Here is a 20,468-nt window from a genome sequence, read left to right as displayed (position 1 = left end):
TGTGTTTGCTTGAATAGGAAAGTACGGGAAATTTGAATTTGAAAAAAGCACGTTCAAACACCTACTAAAGGTGAGTTTGGCTCCCCACTTAGAGAGAGAAAGTAACCACCTACAAGAGGGACTTTTTAAGGCTATAGGGTTGGGATCAAAGAAAAATCAAATTGAGGAAGCAAATGTTTGGAAATCAAATTAGGAAAGGAATCTAGGGATTTGGTGTGATTTTGGGGTGGGTTAATTCCAATACAAATCACTAAATTCAGCTCAAGTTAAATGCAAGTTAATAAATGCAATTTTATTCTTTAAAACTAGCTTCGGAATAATTTCCAGTTCTAACTAGACTTGTACGTAATTTTTCAAATCTTTGTTTCTATTAAATTATAAATATGTTGTTTATAGTGCAGGTTTAACTTGCAATTAATATAGATTTTTATGATGTAAATCAAATTATGGTGGACGATCTCCAGTAATTTGTTGATAAAATTTGCATTTTATCAAAACAAAAAAAAAGATAATGAAGTGGTTAGTTGGATAAATTGCTTAGTGGTTTGGTTTTTTTTTTTTTTTGAGTTTGAATATATTAAGAGATGCCATTTACCCACTATCGCCGACAAAATAATTGTGGCTTTAGTTTATTAGTTATTACCTGTGCGTAGTGGTGTACTTCTCTACTATGAGTTAACTTGCAATATTAATTTGACATGCATTTAAACCAGTTATGTGGTTAAAATATATATTACTTCATCATATTTCAAATTCAACTATACTTTTATTCTGCCACGTTATCGATCAATATCTCACAGCTGCTTTTCATCAATTTGTCTTTATGTTTTTGATAAGATTCTACCATGTATCAAATTTTAATAAAATCTAAACACTCCGTTTTTTACAAGTATACAGGTTTTTATCGTGTATAGGGGATATTAGGTGTCGATCCCACAGAAAAGATTATCAATTACCGGTGGTTTTCAAATTTCTTTATTATTTAGACTATCACAAGTGCAAAAAATTAAATCTACACTGCAAAGTGCAAACATGAAATAAAAGTAATAAAAATACTAATAGAAAACTCCTAGAGGTATGAAATTTCTAACTAGTCTTGCAAGTGAAATTAACGGTTAATTGAATGTTATTATTTTGATTAATTATGAAGTAATTTCCTAATGTATGTAAAATTTATTCTCTTAGTGAATCAACTATACTTATAACTAATTCATACATATTTTCGTGACTATGAAATTAACTACAGTTCATTTTTTCTATGAAATTACATGAAACAATCCACTAAATCCACAAAGGTGCATCTCTATTCTTGTAGGTGCATTCCCTAAGTTTAGTGCTTCCTTGAACTAATATTAAATTTCAATTCTGATTGCAAACTTAACACCTTAAAATTATTACAATTAATAGCCAGTTAATCATGATTATATAAGCAAAAGTGATAAATAACTTGTTCAAAATAATATCATCAAATAACCAAATAAATATCACTAACAAGATATAGAAAGTTCATCTATAAACTCTAAGCATAAACTTTAACAAAACATGATAAAATTCAAACTTGTATTATAATTAAGCATGAAATTAAATACAAAAGAGGAAGTGGTAGGAGAGAAGTCACCCTTGTCATTTGAGTTCTAACTCTCCATCTTTGCACCTCAATTCTTCATCTAAATCTAGCTACAAGTTCAAGAAAGATAAATTATACTAACTATATTACACTAATGAACTAAACTAATGAACTAATAAAAGCTAATGAAAACTACATTTTGGTAGTGTTTTTAGCCTTCCAAATTTTGAAACAAGCTTAACAAAAGCCCTATTTATGGAAGAATTAAAGTTCTAAGTAACTTGTTTTTAGTTGGCAAATTTGTCTCTTGAAATCACCAAAAGGTGTTTCTCCAAGTTTTCACACTTTTCTTTACAGCTACAGCTGAAATTTTGAGATGAAGCATGGTTGGAAAATTTGTGTGAATGCAGAACAAGTTGAATTGCAAGTTACTGCTTCGTTTGAAGAATATGCGAGCTACAAAACGTAAGCATGAGGTCGCGTATTACCCCATGTTTTGCCCTTTTCTCATTTCTGATTAGTCTTCAAATTTGCTCTATTTTTGCATCAACTTCAACTGCTATATGATAGAGGCTGAACTAGCCCTTGTGTAAAACACTAAAGCTGTAACTCTTTGAGTTAGTTTTCTAATGCTTCAAAAATCATCTAATTTAAAACTTTATAGACTGATAAATGACCAAAATACCCCTCAACTAGTCAAAACTCTATTTTAGCTTTTGATAACAAAAAATGGTCGAATGTATTTTGACTTTTTGACTAGAAAAACTCATGAATTGGATTTCTATATCTCATAAGAAATGTATAGCTATGTATTAGGTTTAAAATAACTCAAGAATCACCTTAATCCGATACTTGTAATTTAAGATATAATCGAAATATCAATAGGTATCAAAACTGCCAAACCCCCTTTCTTTTGTACTTGATTGCATTTCATCTCTTGAACATTTACACTTCAAATTCTCTTTAAATCCTTTCAAATTATCAACAATCATCCAACTATCTTTTTAATTCATTCTATTTGATAATTGAATCATTGAAACCTACAAAAACATGAATTTTTCACCACTTTAACCCATAGAAATGCAATTTGTTATACTTAGACCATAAAATGCATACTTTCACTAGAAACCTGATCAATTATCTACAAAAATAAATAAAATACACCAAAACTAGATAATCAAACACACTTAAACCACTCAAAATACATACTTATCAGTTATCTTTATTGAAAGTTGATTATGCAAGACAAAGTTCCTTTTATCATTAATCCTATGTTTTATTTAATTTTCCAGTAGAAGAGAGGTAAGATTTAAGAAGCGAGAAGGAAGCGGTAGAAGAGGGAAAGCGGGGGAGGGGAAGAAGGGGAATTTGAACCCAACACCTCTAATTTTTGAGATCTTAACCTAACATTTTTTATTTTATAACATTTCCAAATGCAAAATGTTATTTGTACCTCATTTTCATCATTTTAAGATAATTTAGATGAACCATGTTTGATGGAGAAAGAAAAAAAGTGAATGAAATTTGAATATAACAAAAGAAAAAGATAACATTTCATTGGGTTGGCTAGCTAAAGAAAAAAAGAAAAAGCCCCCGCGCACACACATGTACTCATAAAGATATAGATATCAATATTGGTACTTCAATTTTTGCAAAACTCCATTTTCTTTTAGTTAGTATTTATTTTGAAGGAAAAGTGTTGGAAAGTGAAGGAATCAGTTAGTTACTTTTTTTTCATGCATGTTTTGTTGGCAAGAAAAAAGAAATTAAAAAAAATTCTTGCATTTTCTTGCACTTTCTTGCATTTTTTATCATACAAAAGTTGTAGGATTTTGAATGAAAAATGGTAGTTAGATACAAAATTTCAAATAATTATCACTAACTATTAACTTTCCATTTTCTCTCCAAATTTCTTCCATGATAAGCAAATGTGTTTGGAAAAATTATTTTTGTTTTCTTTTACCTCACTCTCCTACATTTTACTTTACCACACAGCTTCCCTAAATAGTAGGCTGCCACTAACAAAAGTCAAAGTGTTCATGTTACCACGTTATTTCTAATGTCAAACAAATAGAAACTCTTTTGCTGCTGAGAACTGGAACAACTATTTTTCCTTCTGAAGGGGGAAAAAAGGAAGGTAACCAAGCAATGAACTTGGTATCAACTGATTTTTTTTTTTGGGTACAAGTTTAATAGTATTAATCAACAAATCTAATGATTATGAATGACACATATATAACCATAATTTGATGGTTAATAGATTTTTGATAAAGTAACATGGTGTAAAATTGCGTTTACGTTAACTAATTTAATAGCAAAAGCAAAAACTCACTTTTACAAAATCGGGAAGCAATAACACGAATACAATTATTGGTATACTTTACCTTTTAGTGGCCATGAGTATTAAATAATTAAACTAAAGAATACTAGTATTATGACACGTGATATGCACGGGTTTACATTTAAAATCAAAATAGTAATAATAATATCTCATATGTTGAAACATGTATATGGAAAAAAAAGGCAAAAAGGGTTCAAAAGAGTGTCATTTTAGTGTCTGTTTAAGAATTTAACCTCACAACTTATTTTTCAGAAAAGCTCTTTGTTTATTGTGAGTCTCACTTTCTTTTTTTAGTTCTTTCCTGTTTGTAGCTAAAAATTCCTCATCAAGTTGTGGAAATTGTGTCTGGTTCCCTGAACGATGCAGCTGCAAAAAAGTATGATTTGGAAGCATGGTTTCCAACTTTCAGTACCTACAGAGAGCCTGTATCCTCCTAAAATTGTACTAATTATCAATCGAGAAGATTAGAAATTCGCTATGGGCAGAAACAGGTTGGTTTCTGAAAAACTGTGAATACCACTACAAACAAAATGATTTTTCAGTTGTAAATTGTAATATTTTGCACTCTAAAATTACTGATTAATGATTACCATTCTGCAGAAACTTGCAATAACAAAAGTACCACTTGTCTTTGCAGGGAAATGAGCAAGGAAAGCAATTTGTACATTTGGTGAACTCTAAACTCACAGCAACGCAGAGAACAATGTGCTGCATTCTGTTGATGTGGCATGTCCCACATCGGTTCTTATGGAAGGAATTCCAATTCCTTCATCCCACATCGAAGAATTCCAAAGGAATTCTTTCTTTCAAGACCAATAAATATATGGGCTTGGTGGTGAAGATAGGTGCACCACTCAAGAAAGCATTATATGGACTATTAGTTTTTTGGGTCATCTAACCCATTTATAATCAAATATTTTAGGCTCTCTTGTTTTGAGTTTAGAAATATTTTCTAATCCTTTTGTAAGTACTATTTTGGCCTAGGAATCACTTTCCTACGGCTTTTGTATTTCTTTTTCATAGTAGAAATATTGCTCCTCCCTTGTCCGTGGACGTAGGTCAATTTGACCGAACCACGTAAATTTTGGTGTCTTTTATTTTGCTTTATTATTTGTCTTTATTGGGTTGCCACAACCCTTTTATATGGTCGGTTTTATCGCCTAATTGTTATATGGCTGGTGTCTACCGCCTAACCATTATATGGTCGATTATACCGCCTATTTTGTTCTAATTTTAGTTTGTTTATTCCTGAGCCAGTCCTAACAAACTGATATCAGTGTTGGTTGATATATTTTATAAGATAGATTCATCTCGTAGGGCCCGTTCATCCTGTAGGGTCTGTTTATCCGTGGGGCCAGCTCATCTTGTGGGGCTCGCTCACAAGACTTGCCTATTTGTTTGACCAGTTTTTTTAGACAAGTTTCAGGTTACAAATTTTGTGGCAACAATGACGATAAAAAGGACGATTGTCAAAAAATTCGACAGGAATGTCAACTTCGGCATGTGGCAGCTCAAGATGGATGCCATTCTTGCTCAAGACGGAGTTGATTTGGCTATTTAGGGAATTGAGAAAAAGCCAAAAGATGTAAAGGATGCGGATTTCACTGATATGGATAAGAAGGTTAGATCCAACATAATTTTGAATCTCTCCGATGAAGTTTTACGGGAGGTAGCAACGGAAATTTCGGCCAAGGTTATGTGGGATAAATTGAAACTCTTGTATTTGAAAAAGACAGTCGAGAATCGGCTATATCTGAATTAGAGTTTGTATATGTTTCGGATGTCTGAAGGTACATCTATACTCTCCCATTTTGATAAATTTGATTCCATTATTATGAATTTGGAGAATTTAGATTCGGAAATTGATGATGAAGATCAGATCCTATTACTTTTGTGTTCCCTTCCCCAGTCCTTTAAGCATTTTCATGATACTATGATTTATGAAAAGGAAATCATTTTGTATCGAAAAATTAAATCTGCATTAAAATCTAAAGAGCAGATAGATAGAGATATTACTGGGGAAACTAGTGGGAGTCAAACCGATGGTTTGCTTGTTCGGGGTAGATCTGAAAAGAAAAATACAAAAAATAGAAGTAAATCCAAATCCAGACATAAAAATGTGGTATGCAACTATTGTAAAAAGAAGGGTCATGTTATCTCTGATTGTTTTAAATTGAAAAATAAAGAAAAGCAAAAGGAGAAAAAGAGTGAGACTACCGAGGCTAGTATTGCAGTTGATGAGAATGATGGAACCATTTTTTGTGCAACGGAAAATAATTTTGGGTCTAACAATGAGTGGATTATAGATTCGGATTATTCATATCATATGTGTCCCAATATGGACTGATTTTCAACATATAAATCAACTGAATGTGGAGTTGTCTTAATGGGTAACAACGCCATTTGTAAAGTTGTTGGCAAAGGCACAATCCGGATTAAAATGTATGATGGTATTGTGAGGACACTTACAAATGTTAGACATGTTCCAAATTTGAAGAAAAATCTCATTTTTTTGGGCACTCTTAAGTCTATTGGGTGCAAGTATTCAGGTGGGGGTGGAGTTCTCAAAATAACTCGAGGTGCTCTTGTTGTTATGAAGGCACACAGATCTGATACTTTGTATATTTTGCAGGGATCTACTGTTACAGGTGCTGCTGCTGTTTCAACATCAACTTTGTCCGATTCTGATTTCACTAAATTGTGGCACATGAAATTGGGGCACATGAGCGAGAAAGGCTTATCTATTTTATGCAAACGAGATCTTCTTGGTAGTCAAAGTATTGAAAATATGGGATTCTGTGAACATTACATTTTTGGAAAGCAGAAGAGAGTTAGCTTCCAGTTGCCGGCAGTTCACAAGACAAAAGGAACTTTGGACTACATTCATTCAGACCTCTGGGGACCTTCTTGTACTTCTTCTAAAGGTAGTGCCAGGTACATGTTGACTTTCATTGATGATTATTCAAGAAATATTTGGGTATATTTTTTTAAGTATAAAAATGATGTTTTTCTAACTTTCAAGCAATGAAAAGTTTTGATTGAAAAACAAATAGGAAAACATGTTAAGCGGTTGAGAACATATAATGGCATAGAATTTTGTGAAGGTGAATTTGATAGATTCTGCAAAAATGAAGGAATTGTTCGACATCACACTGTCAGAATGACGTCTCAACAAAATGGTATGGCCGAACGTATGAACAGAACACTTTTGGAGAGAGCGAGATGTATGATCTTCAATGCAGGATTGACAAATGACTTTTGCACAGAGGTGATCAATATGGCTTGTTATATTATCAACCGTTCTCCTTCTGCATCTTTTGATTTCAAAATTCCTGACAAAATTTGGTCAGATACTCCTGCTGATTACTCCAATTTAAAAATTTTTGGTTATCCAACATACATGCACGTGAATGATGAAAAATTGAAGTCTAGGGCTAAAAAATACATTTTTCTTGGGTATGCTTTTGGGGTGAAAGGATACAGATTATGGTATCCTGATTCTAAATCTCCAAAATTTGTGATTAGTAGAGATGTTACTTTTGATGAATTGTCTATATTATCTTCCAAGAAGGAGTCTTCTAACCCTTGTACTACTGATAGTACACAGAAGGAGGTGGAGCTTGATATTGGCAGTTCTGATCCTTCTCAATTCAAATCTTCTATTCAACAAGTGCCAGTATATGCACCTGAATCAACTGTTGAAAATTGTTCAAAAGAATTGGAGTATTCCATAGCCAGGGATAGACCAAGGAAAGACATTCGACCACCATAAATATATGCAAATTTAGTCGCATATCCTTTGTCTGTTGCAGAAGAAACTGATGCAGTTGGTGAGCCTTCCACCTATTCATAAGCACTTTGTTGTGATGATTCTGCAAAGTGGTTGATTGCTATGAATGAAGAAATTGAATCTCTTCATAAGAATGAAATTTGGGTTCTTGTAAAGCCGCCTTCAGATAAGAAAATTGTTGGATGCAAATGAGTTTTCAAGAAAAAGAATGGTATTCCAAGAGTTGAAAATGTAAGGTATAAAGCACGATTGGTTGCAAAGGACTATAGTCAGGTACAAGGTGTTGATTTTAATGATGTGTTTTCATCTGTTGTTAAACATAGCTCTATTCGTGTTTTACTTACTTTAGTTGCCATGTATGATTTGGAGTTAGAGCAGCTTGATGTTAAGATAGATTTCTTGCATGGTGAACTTGAAAAACAAATTTATATCAAGCAAGTCCAGGGTTTTGAGATTGAAGGTAAGGAAGATCACGTTTACTTATTGAAGAAATCCTTATATGGATTAAAGTAGTCTCCAAGACAGTGGTATAAGTGGTTTGATTTCTTTATGTTGGGTCATGGTTATTTGAGGAGCATGTATAATAGTTGTATTTACTTCCGAAAGTTAGATGATGAGTTTTTTTATCTATTTGTTACTGTATGTTGATGACATGCTCATTGCTGCCAAGAATTTGTTAGAAATTCACACTTTGAAACTGTAGTTAAATAGTGAATTTGTAATGAAAGATTTGGGAGCAGTTAAGAAAATTCTTGGGATGGATATCAAGCGATATCGAGGAGTAGGGAAGTTGTTCTTGACCTAAAAAAATTACCTTGAAAAAGTCTTGGAGCGTTTTGCCATGAAAGATACTAAACCAGTATCTACTCCTCTTGTTAGCTATTTTCGGTTATCTGCTGCTCAGTCACCACAATCAGATGAAGAGAAAGATTATATGACACGGGTTCCTTATTCCAGTGCAGTCGGCAGTATTATATATGCAATGATTTGTACTAGTCCAGATATCTCACATGCAATCAGTGTTGTTGGCAGATATATGTCTTGTCCTGCTAAAGCACATTGGCAGGGTGTGAAGTGGATTCTCAGACACTTGCGAGGTACTTCAAATGCATGTTTGGAGTTTGATAGAAATAATAACACTTTGATTGGTTTTGTAGATTCAAATTACGCTGGGGATCTTGACAGGAGAAGATCACTTTCAGGCTATGTATTTTGCATTGGCGGTTGTGCTATCAGTTGGAAAGTTACTCTATAGCCTGTCGTAACTTTGTCTACTACAAAACAGAATATATGGCTGTGACCGAGGCAATCAAAGAAGTCTTGTGGTTGAAGAGTTTGTTTAGCGAGTTTAGTCTACATCAAGGTGTTACTATTATTTACTGTGATAGTCAAAGTGTCATACACTTGACTGAAGATCAGATGTATCATGAGAGGACGAAACACATTGATATAAAATATCACTTTATCCGGGATATCATTGCTGAAGGGAAAGCCCTTGATCGAAAGATCAATACCAAGGAAAATTCTGCTGATATGTTTACGAAACCTTTTCCAGTTTACAAGTTCAAGCAGTGCTTGGATTTGGTTGGTGTTCGTTATTGGTGATTTGGCCTATTGCGGCTTATGTGGAGAAGGTGGAGCAGTTTTATTATTATCGATGTTGGAGACACGCCAAGGTGGAGATTTGTTGATGTGGCATGTCCCACATCGGTTCTTATGGAAGGAATTCCAATTCCTTCATCCCACATCGAAGAAAGGAATTCTTTCTTTCGAGACCTATAAATGTATGGGCTTGGTGGTGAAGATAGGTGCATCACTCAAGAGAGTATTATATGGGCTATTATTTTCTTGGGTCATCTAACCCACTTATAGTCAAATATTTTAGACTCTTTTGTTTTGAATTTAGAAATATTTTCTAAACCTTTTGTAAGTGCCATTTTGGTCTAGAAACCACTTTCCTACGGTTTTTGTATTTCTTTTTCATAGTAGAAATATTGTTCCTCCCTCACCCGTGGATGTAGGTCAATTTGACCGAACCACGTAAATTTTGATATCTTTTATTTTGCTTTGTTATTTGTCTTTATTGGGTTGCTACAACTCTTTTATATGGTCGGTTTTACCGCCTAATTATTATATGATTGGTGTCTATCGCCTAACCATTATATGGTCGGTTATACCGCTTATTTTGTTCTAATTTTAGTTTGTTTATTCCTGGACCAGTCCTAACACATTCTTGAAATCCGAAATGCCATTGTAGTAAAGCAAAAAATTTTCATTTTCTCTAGAATATTATTACACCAAAACTAGATCACATATCGTTTTTTCTGTACAAAATTCAATGAAATCAGTTCAAACAAGCATGATATCAAACTTGAGAATGTAAGATGCCAGTTTTGATGCCAAACTAAGATTGCATCACAATATCTAGTTAGATAGGAGTAGGGATGGCAATGAAGCGGGGTTGGGGCGGGGGAGGGCCCCCCGCCTCGTTGCCTATTAGTTCCCCCCGTCCCCCGCCTCGTCCCCCATTTCCTGCTCCCCCCGCCCCGCCCCGCCCCTGTCCCGCCTTGCCCCGCTTCCCCCGCGGGGGCACCTGCGGGGTTAATAAAATTTTATTATATTTAAATTTTAATAAATAATCAAATACTAAAATATCAATACATTACCAAATTATTATTCATTGTAATTTTACAATTGAAACTCATAAAAACAATCAAACAGAAGTTATTTGAATACAATCCAATATGATGAAATAAATATAACTAAAATAGTCAAGTTTTCACTTTAGTACAAATGCAATCACTAATTCTTTATTGTGTTTGTGCTTTTTTTTGAGAAAAAAATGTTATTCTATTAAGTGTAATTAGAAATTTAGTATAAATGTATTAGTAAATTTAGTATAACTAAGTAATAAATTCTATTAGTAGATATGTATAATTATTCATATAATTGATAATATCAATTATATTACATAAACTAATATACATTATATAATACATCTAACTAATAATATCATTATCATAAGTTTATAACTAATTAACTTACATATTATATATATTTATATATATATTTTTTTGTTTTGTGGGTGGCGGGGTGGGGGATGGGGCAGGGGTATACTCCCCCACCCCGTTTCTAAGCTGGGGGAAATAATTCCCCCCCGCCCCCGCCCCAACCCCCCCCAAGAGTCTCCCGCGGGCACCCGCCCCCATTGCTATCCCTAGATAGGAGTCACTGCCATAGAATAATGTTAGGAACCCATGCAATTTAAGCCACAGAACAAGAAAGTAGCAGCAGGGAGTGAAAGAAAAACCAAAATAATGCATGGTAGAACTGCATACATGGATATAGACCTAAATCTAAAGCTAAAACTTGCAAGATAACTTGCTTCATAGTTTTGCGAGCCAACTACAAGAGGTTCGCTCTAAAAACCATTTACAAGCCTTTTGTCCAAGAATGAGATTTAGTAAAGCATGAAAAGGGAACCTGAAGCTCTCAACAAAAGAACATTGAATCGCAGACATTTTGCTTCAGGCGTTATAGAGACACACACACACCCATACTTCAGAAATTCAGCTGGTAATTAAGAATTCGGGAATTTATTTATTTTTAATATCCATTTCTGTACTGTTTTACCAAATATTGTACATTAAATATTCTTCAAATTTACCGATTTTCATTTTACTGAAATTCAAAATCTAATTTAAATTAGATTAGTCGATTTTTTAGTTTTTTTTTCGAAGTTTGAACAATAACATTGAAACTTCTATTTTTTAGATTTGATTTTATATGTCAATATTACGTTGCCAGTATAGGAACACGTGAGTTGCGCGTTATTGGTATTTTTCTCCTATAATGAATTAACAAATTGAAGAGTCACAAAATCTAAAAGTTAAAAAAACATCACTCTATTAATTTAGCTCAGATGTGTTTGGTGATATTTCCTGTTATAGCTTTAGTATTTTTGCATCTTTTTGGAAATATAAACTATTAGGCATATGTGTATCTTTTGATTTTTGATCCTAAAAGAGTTTTTGGAAATGATAAACAATGGACATGAAAAATATTAACTTGCAAGAATATGAAAGTTGTGCACTAGGGTTTCAATTTTTTGAACTTCTATATCATTGGATTTTGTTTACTCCATATTATTCTAAATTTCTTCTCCTCTAAATTTCATGTATTCTTTCATTGGTTTTGAATTATTCTGTTTATCGTTTGATCCCAGTAATTCATTCATTAAGTTAATTTCTCTAGGTAGTATAAACAAACTAAGTGATTGAATCTTTTAGATATCAAAGTCCAGTAAATTATTTTCTTGTAATCCATTTTGAAGGGATCCACATATATGTTGACCATGTGTACTTCACAAAATTGAATTCACAAATTTTATATGCCAATACGATCTCCCTTAATCAAGCTCTCTCAATTCAATGAAGTCCAATACAATCATGAATAATATAATCTTCCTTGCAAATTCTACTAACACCAAATTTGAATTCTCTATCTTCAGAGACCTTTAACCTCTGCAAATCTGCAATATTCCATGCATTAGGGCAGATTCTTTTCATTGCTCAACGTACTTTTGAATTGATATAATAATTCACGTGCTTGGATAGATTATTTTTGTTACACAATTTAATGCAAATTCATTGATAATTCATCACTTTGTGATTTTAATAATTAATTGATAGGATTCTTTTTCGATCTTTGTCGTAACACCGTAATTAATTTGACAATTCTGGACCAATTTTATGGTCTAATCCTAGATACTTCAGGACTAATCTTGTAGTTTAACTCAATTAACTAAATACTTCTAGGAGAACCCTTGTGCCCCCAACTCTCTGACAATGAAAATGGGCAACCTTGTATTTTAACTCTCTAACAGCGAAAATGCCCAACATTAACCTCATAATCTGACTCTTGATACCAATTGTAGAACTTAAAAATTGACCATAAAACTAGAGGGTAAATTTAACACTCAACATGCAAGGAAGCTAATTGACATAGATAAACATATGTGTGGGGGAAGTGAAATAAGATCAACAATGTGTCATTAATCATACATAATAACAAGACACTCAATCTTTCACTTTTCTCCACTGACAATGGATGGTTCTAAAGTCACTTCATATTCACTGTTCTTAGCGGTGGTCGAAAGCACTCCGTTATGTTCCATCTCCAATCTACACGAAAGTGAACTGTCATGCTCTACTGTTGCAGTGAACACCAACCTATTTAATCACCTATCTGGTGGAGAAGGGAAGTCAATGGCTTTTGCTACTTTTAGTACTTTTTTAAATCCATCTACTTCTAATGATAAAATAATTGATGTTGGGACACATAGGAGCCTCTCTTATTAATATGGAATTACAAAAAATTTAGTCAGAGAAGACAAGAAAGTGGAAGCCAATCCTGGGCTAGATGATGATATATGTTTCGGAAATTCTTTGACGCATGGTAGTGTTAGTTGTGTTGGGAGCGAGCCAGAAACCAGGCAACCGAATGATGAGCATTTAGAATCATCTTTGGTGCTTGATTATGCAGTTGGTGGTTAAACACTGACCAGCAGTGCTAGTGCCCTGATACTAGACGTAGAACTCAAAACCTTTCACCAAGTTATAGAAGATAAATTTCATAAAATTAATGCATACAGGGAAAAAAAATTAATGTACACAGGGAGGCAATTTAAACACATACAAATATAGGTGGAAGAAGAGGTATAAATCAACAATACAAATCAATAATGCCATAAGTACAAATCTTTCAAACTTTACTCTTCACCATTCTCAATTGTTGACTATAATAAGATTTCCTATTTATAGACTAGATGACTTGGAAAACAAATTTTGACAAGCACAATAACTTACTTAACACAATATATTTTTTTAAATTTGATTTAATAAGCCAACATAAAGGCCATATATGTGTTAAGTTGAGTTGAGTTTGACTTTGTCAAGAAAAATTTACTAGATCCAATAGTGTGGAGTTTGGATTATGGTTACATGCTTATATTTAGTTGCATGTCTCAAATTCAATGACTTTATAGCCATGCTTATTTAGATATTAGACTTATTTGTTTAATTTCTAAATGGTAATAAATCACATACTTTATGATAATATATCACGTGCTTTGCACGTAATGCAAGGTGGACCAACTTTTTTTAAAAATGAATATGCCTGCGTAGTGTTATGAAACAACTAAAAGTATGGATGTCCATTTAAATTTTCAAGAGGATCAATTCATAATTCATTGATTCCAATGGGAGTAATTCATAATTCATTGCTACATTATGTAAAGGAATTACATTGCATGAACGATTTCAATCCATAAGAGCTATTTATATATTGGATGAACCGTTTCATATGGCTATTCATGTTCTTGTAGTAATGAGTGTTTAATAGAATTGATGTACCTTTAATTTTGTAGTACCTATATATAGAGGTACCTTGGTACCTCTTGAGTGTACTTTTTTTATTAGTTTGAATAATAAGAAAAATCATTTTCCATATCTCTACTATTTCAATTCCTATTATAGTAGTTCATTTTATTAGTTTTACAACACGTTATCAGCACGAGTCTCTACTTTTGAACAAAAAGGTGAAAATGGAGCCTTTACCTTGAATAAAAGTGAAACACGAGATTCTGCCGAAATTCTGTTCGTGTTTTTTTCGGCAACTTCAGTCTACTTATTGAGGTAAAATTTTTAACCCATAAACTTATTTTAACTCCTTATGGCCAACCTTACAAAACAAGAGTTCGTATCTCTTGATATTTCTGAAAAAAATTATTTATTATGGGTATTGAATGTTGAAATTCATCTTGAAGCAATGGGTCTTGGTAATACTATTATTCGAAAAAATTAATCTTCAAACCAAGACCGTGCCAAAGTTATGATTTTCCTTCGTCATCATTTAGATGATGGATTAAAAATATAGTATCTTACTATCAAAAATCCTTTTGTCCTTTGGAGAGATTTGAAAGAAAGATTTGACCACCTGAAATTGGTCGTTCTTCCAAAAGCCCGATATGATTGGCTTCACTTATGGTTACAAGATTTTAAATCAGTCAACGTATATAATTCAGCCATATTCAGAATTACTTCTTAATTATCATTATGTGATGAAAAAGTCACTGATGAAGATATGTTAGAGAAAATATTTTCTACTTTTCATGTCTCTAACATGCTTCTGCAGCAGCAATATCGAGAGAAGGGATTTAAAAAGCATTCTGAACTTATTGTATGTATTCTCTTGACTGACTAAACAAAATAATGAATTTTTACTGAAAAATCATGAGTCCCAACCAACTGGTGCAAGTCCATTTTATGAAGCAAATGCAATTTAATTTCAAAATTGTAGTCGAGATCGTGGATAGGGCTATACAGGTGGCCGCGGAGAAGGCCGTTGACGTGGACGCGATTGTAGTAGATTTGTGCCTTGTGAAAATTATAAACTACGATCAAAAAAATGGAGAAAAGAAAATTTATGAAGAAAAATGCTACCGGTGTGGTATAGAAGGTCATTGGTCCCGTACCTGTCATACGACAGAGTATCTTGTTGACCTCCATCAAGTATCATTTAAAAAAAAAGACAAAGGTGTTGAAACAAATTTAATTGATCAAAAGAATGACAATGATGATGCTGATATGACACATCTTGATGTAACTGATTTTTTTGAACATTTTGAAGATGTCAACAAATATCCCATGATTGTTTAGATATTTTTATGATACTTTATATCTTTTATGCAATTTTCTTTCTATTCAATATTTATTTCGCATCTTTATTAATATTTATTTTTGTTTAAAAATTTTATCCTGAAGAATAAATGGATACCAAATATTTGAGATTAAATAATGGTGATGATGACATTTATCTTATTGACAGTGCTACTACGCACACTATATTGAAAAATAAAAAATCTTTTTCTTATTTGAAAATGGGAAAAATAAATGTTAATACCATCAGTGGTAGTGCAAAATTAATTGACAGCTCCGAAAGAGTCACTCTATTTCCTCCTGAAGGGACTAAAATTATCGTAAATAATGCACTACTTTCTCACAAGTTTCGAAGAAATTTATTGAGTTTTAAAGATATCCGTAAAAATGGATATCACATCGAAACAATGACTGAGACAAATAGAGAATTGTTATTAATCACAAATATCATTTTTGGGCAGAAATGTGTAGTAGAAAAATTACCCTATTTTTCTTCTGGCCTATATTATGTACAAATTAATGCAGTTGAAATTTATCACCTAGTACAGCAGAAGTCTACTCATCCCAATGATTTTACAGTTTGGCATAATCGTCTCGGATATCCTGGATCTATAATGATGAGTCGAATAATCGAGAATTCATATGGTTACTCATTGAAAAATCAAAAGATATTAAAAGCAAATGAATTCTTCTGTGTTGCTTGTTCGCAAGGAAAATTAATTATTAAACTATCACCAATTAAAATTGAGGCTGAATCCCCTACATTGCGAGAACGAATTCATAGTGATATATGTGGATCTGTAGATCTACCATGTGGACCATTTCGATATTTTATGGTGCTAATTGATGCATCAACTAAATGGTCACATGTATGTTTATTATCTACTTGTAACTTGGCGTTTGCGAGATTACTTGCTCAAATAATTAAGTTTCCAATAAAGAAAATTCGTCTAGATAATGCTGGTGAATATTCGTCACATGCTTTTGATGATTATTGTATATCCATTGGAATAACTATTGAACATTCTGTAGCTTATGTTTACACACAAAATGGTCTAACCGAATCATTTATTAAACGGTTATAATTAATCGCTAGACCATTGTTGATGAGGTCTAAACTTCATTCATCTGCTTGGGGACATGCTATATTACATGCAGTAACATCTGTGAGAATTAGGCCGACAAGTTATCATACTTATTCTCCTCAACAATTAACTTTTGGTCATAAGTCCAATATTTCTCATTTACGAATATTTGGCTGTGCAGTTCATGTTCCAATTGCACTGTTCCAACATCGTAAATTAATCCCTCAAAGAAGTTTGGGGATATATGTCGGGTATAAATTACCTTCAATTATTAAGTATACAGAACCATTGACATGTGATATATTTACTACGAAATTTGCATATTATCATTTTGATAAATCACATTTTTTGACATTAGGGGAAGAAAAAAATTAACCGAAAAAGGAAATCACTTGAAAAATATCATTGAATTTCCTTGATTCTCATACTAAAGAATTTGAACTAAAAGTTCAAAGGATTATACATTTGTAAAAAACTACAAATCAATTACTAGATACATTTAATGACTCCAGAAGAGTTACTAAATCACATATTTCTACTGAAAATGTTCTGATTAAAATTAATGTTCCCGAAGGACAAATTACAAATGCTAATGAGTCTAAAGCCCACCTGAAGCGTGGGAGATCTCTTGGTTCCAAAGATAAAATTTCTCGAAAAAAAAGAGGAGTGGATAAATCAATAATTAATGACAAAATTCAACCTCCTGAAGAAGTCGCTCCTAAAGAGCCAATTCTTGAAAAAAAAATGAAATTATAGAAAATTCAATAAATTTTGTCACTTCAGAAAAAAGTTGGAACTGAAGAGAAATAATTATTGATAATATTTTTGCATATAATCTAGTACTTGATATTATGGCACAAGACGAGGATCATGAGTCTAGATCGGTTGATGAATGTCGACGTCGAAATGATTGACCAAAGTGGAAAGATGCGATCCAATCTGAATTGGATTCAATGGTTAAAAGAAAAGTTTTTGGACCTGTAATCCAAACACTTGAAGATGTAAAGCCAGTAGAATATAAATGGATATTTGTGAGGAAAAGAAATGAGAAAAACGAAATTGTGAGGTATAAAACAAAACTTGTAACCCAAGAATTTTCATAAAGGCCTAAATTTGATTATAATAAAACGTATTTACCTATAGTGGATGCTATCACATTTAGATATCTTGTAAGTTTTACAATACATGAAAAATTAGGTATGCATCAAATGGACGTCGTTACTGCATATTTATATGGAAATCCTGAAAATGATATTTGTATGAGAATTTCCGAAGAATTTAACATGCGTGAAGCATGCAAATCAAATCTTAAATATATTTATTCTATTAAATTACAAAGATCTTTGTATGAGTTCAAACAATTTGGACGTATGTGGTATAATCGTCTCAATAAATGTTTAACTAAAGAAGGCTATACCAATGATCCAATATGTCCATGTATTTTTATCAAGAAAAATGGATCAAATTTTGTGATAATTGCTGTATATGTTGATGATCTAAATCTGATTGGAACTCGTGAAGAGATTCAAAATAGTGTTGAATATTTGAAGAAGAAATTTGAGATCAAAAATTTTGGAAAGACAAACTTCTATCTTGATTTACAAATTGAGCATTTGAAAGATGAAATTTTTGTCCACCAAACTGCTTATACCCGAAAGGTATTAAAATGATTTTATATGGATAAAACATATATATTAAATACCCCAATGGTCGTCAAATCACTAGATCCTAATAAGGATCCTTTTAGACCATGAGAGGAAAATGAAAAGACACTTGATTCTGAAGTACCATATCTCAATGTAATTGGTGCACTAATGTATCTTGCTAATTGTACAAGACCTGATATATCATTTGCAGTGAATTTATTAGCAAAATTTGGTTTCTTACCCACAAAATGACATTGAAATGGTATTAAACATATTTTTCGCTATCTCCAAGAAAGAATTGATTTTTGTTTATTTTATTCAAATAAATCCAAATATGAATTACTTGGTTATGGTGATACTGGATATTTATCTAATCCGCATAAAGCAAGATCTCAGATTGGTTATCTATTTACATATGGAGGTACAGCCATTTCTTAGCGATTTACAAAGCAATCATTAGTCGCCACTTCTTTTTATTTTAGGAGAACATTAAAACTACTCCACTTGCAATTCCAAAATCAATTGAGTTAATTAATGAACTCTTGTACATTATATCAATTCAATGGAATGAAGGCATCAATGAACTTTTTCTGTCAATATAAATTAAAAGCTGACCAAATCACCCCTTAGGAGAACATTAAAACTACTCCACTTGCAATTGCCAAAATCAATTGAGTTAAGATAGCCAAGTTGCTAATCTTGCAAGAGGAAGATGGAGATGATTTTGGAGACGAATTGCTCCCACCAACATTAGCAACAGGGGTATCTGCAGAAGGGGCAATATGAGGAGCAGGTGCGGGTACTACAGTTGGTGGAATGTCGGTGCCAAAAATTGCTTTTTGAAGAAGAACATTTTTTATCTCATAAACAGCGATAGGGTCAGTTGCAACAACACTGCTACTGACTTTTGTTTTAGTCCATCTTGAATCAATAGATATATCTCCAGACACATCTGTGAAATTCAAGGTGTATTGTCCACTGGCATAAGTTATCACCGGGCTCATTTGGCTAAGGTTCTTGAAGTCTGATAGGGAGTAGTAATGCGATAAGGCATGGAAAAGGAGGATTGATTTAATCTGATCATCGATGAGATTAGACAGAAATGGGTTCTTTAGCTTGGAGAAGGCATCATCTGTTGGGGCAAAAATTGTAATGCCTTCTTCAGTATTGTTGGCTTGGTCTTGGAAAGTTTCTAAGACTTTGGTCTTCTCAAGGTATTTAAGGAAGGTGTGGAATGGACCAGCATAAGAAAGTAACTGTATGAGGTTCACGTGTTCTAGGGCTGGAGCTGGTGTTGGACTTGAGATTGGAGGAGATCCAACAAATTGTGAATTGACTAATGTAGAGCACCAAACCACCAACATTGAAATAATCATGAAAAGCAATTTACTTTCCATTTTCCCCTTTCCTGGCCCAGAGCAATTCAGACACAAAAGCTGAAGTTGGGATGATGGAGGAGGCTCTGGGTTTGGAAGTGCTAGGGACAAAGTATATAGAAGAACCAGGGACAAAAAATTTTGGTCTTGGGTAGTAGCTGGTCATTTAGTTGCCACTTCATCGAATCATGCTGAAATAATAGCAATTCATGAGGTTAGTCGAGAATGTGTTTGGTTGAAATCAATGACCCACTACATCCGGAAGAGTTGTGGGTTATCCTTCAAAAAAGAAAATCCTTCAACTGTATTATATGAAGATAATGTAACTTGTATAGCTCAATTGAAAGGAGAATATATTAAAGGAAATAGGACGAAACATATTTCACCAAAATTCTTTTTTACTCATGATTTGCAAAAGAATGGTGAAATTGATGTGCAACAAATCCGTTCAGATAATAATTTGACAGATTTATTTACCAAGGCATTGCCGACTGAATTATATGAAAATCCTTCGAAAAAGAAAATCGCCCAACTGCATTATATGAAGATAATGCAGCTTGTATAGGTCAATTGAAAGGAGAATATATTAAAGGAAATAGGACGAAACATATTTCACCAAAATTCTTTTTTACTCATGATTTGCAAAAGAATGGTGAAATTGATGTGCAACAAATCCGTTCAGATAATAATTTGGCAAATTTATTTATCAAGGCATTACCGACTGCAATATTTGAGAAATTGGTGAAAAATATTAGAATGCGTCGGCTAAAAGATTTCAAATGATATTTGCATCAGGGGGAGAAATCAATATACAAGAATAGTGTACTCTTTTTCCTTCACTACGATTTTTGTCCCGTTGGATTTTTTCCTAGTAAGGTTTTAACAAGGCATATTCTTTGTGTGATGGACATTCAAGGGCGAGTGTTATGAAACAACTAAAAGTGT

General features: G+C 32.9%; 1 protein-coding gene across 1 annotated transcript; it reads right to left on the bottom strand.

The window, feature by feature from the left end:
* Positions 1–18,773: 18,773 nt before the first annotated feature.
* On the bottom strand, positions 18,774–19,680 carry LOC113723708 (fasciclin-like arabinogalactan protein 7). Its single transcript, XM_027246688.2, has one exon. It carries the CDS (start codon positions 19,542–19,544, stop codon positions 18,774–18,776), a length of 771 nt encoding a protein of 256 aa, XP_027102489.1. The 5' UTR covers positions 19,545–19,680.
* Positions 19,681–20,468: the final 788 nt, after the last annotated feature.

The sequence above is a fragment of the Coffea arabica genome, chromosome 2c (genome assembly GCF_036785885.1).
Source record: "Coffea arabica cultivar ET-39 chromosome 2c, Coffea Arabica ET-39 HiFi, whole genome shotgun sequence".
Classification (NCBI taxonomy): Eukaryota; Viridiplantae; Streptophyta; class Magnoliopsida; order Gentianales; family Rubiaceae; genus Coffea; species Coffea arabica.
The sequence above is the reverse complement of the archived record's forward strand: the minus strand, read 5'-3'. Positions and strand labels throughout refer to the sequence as shown.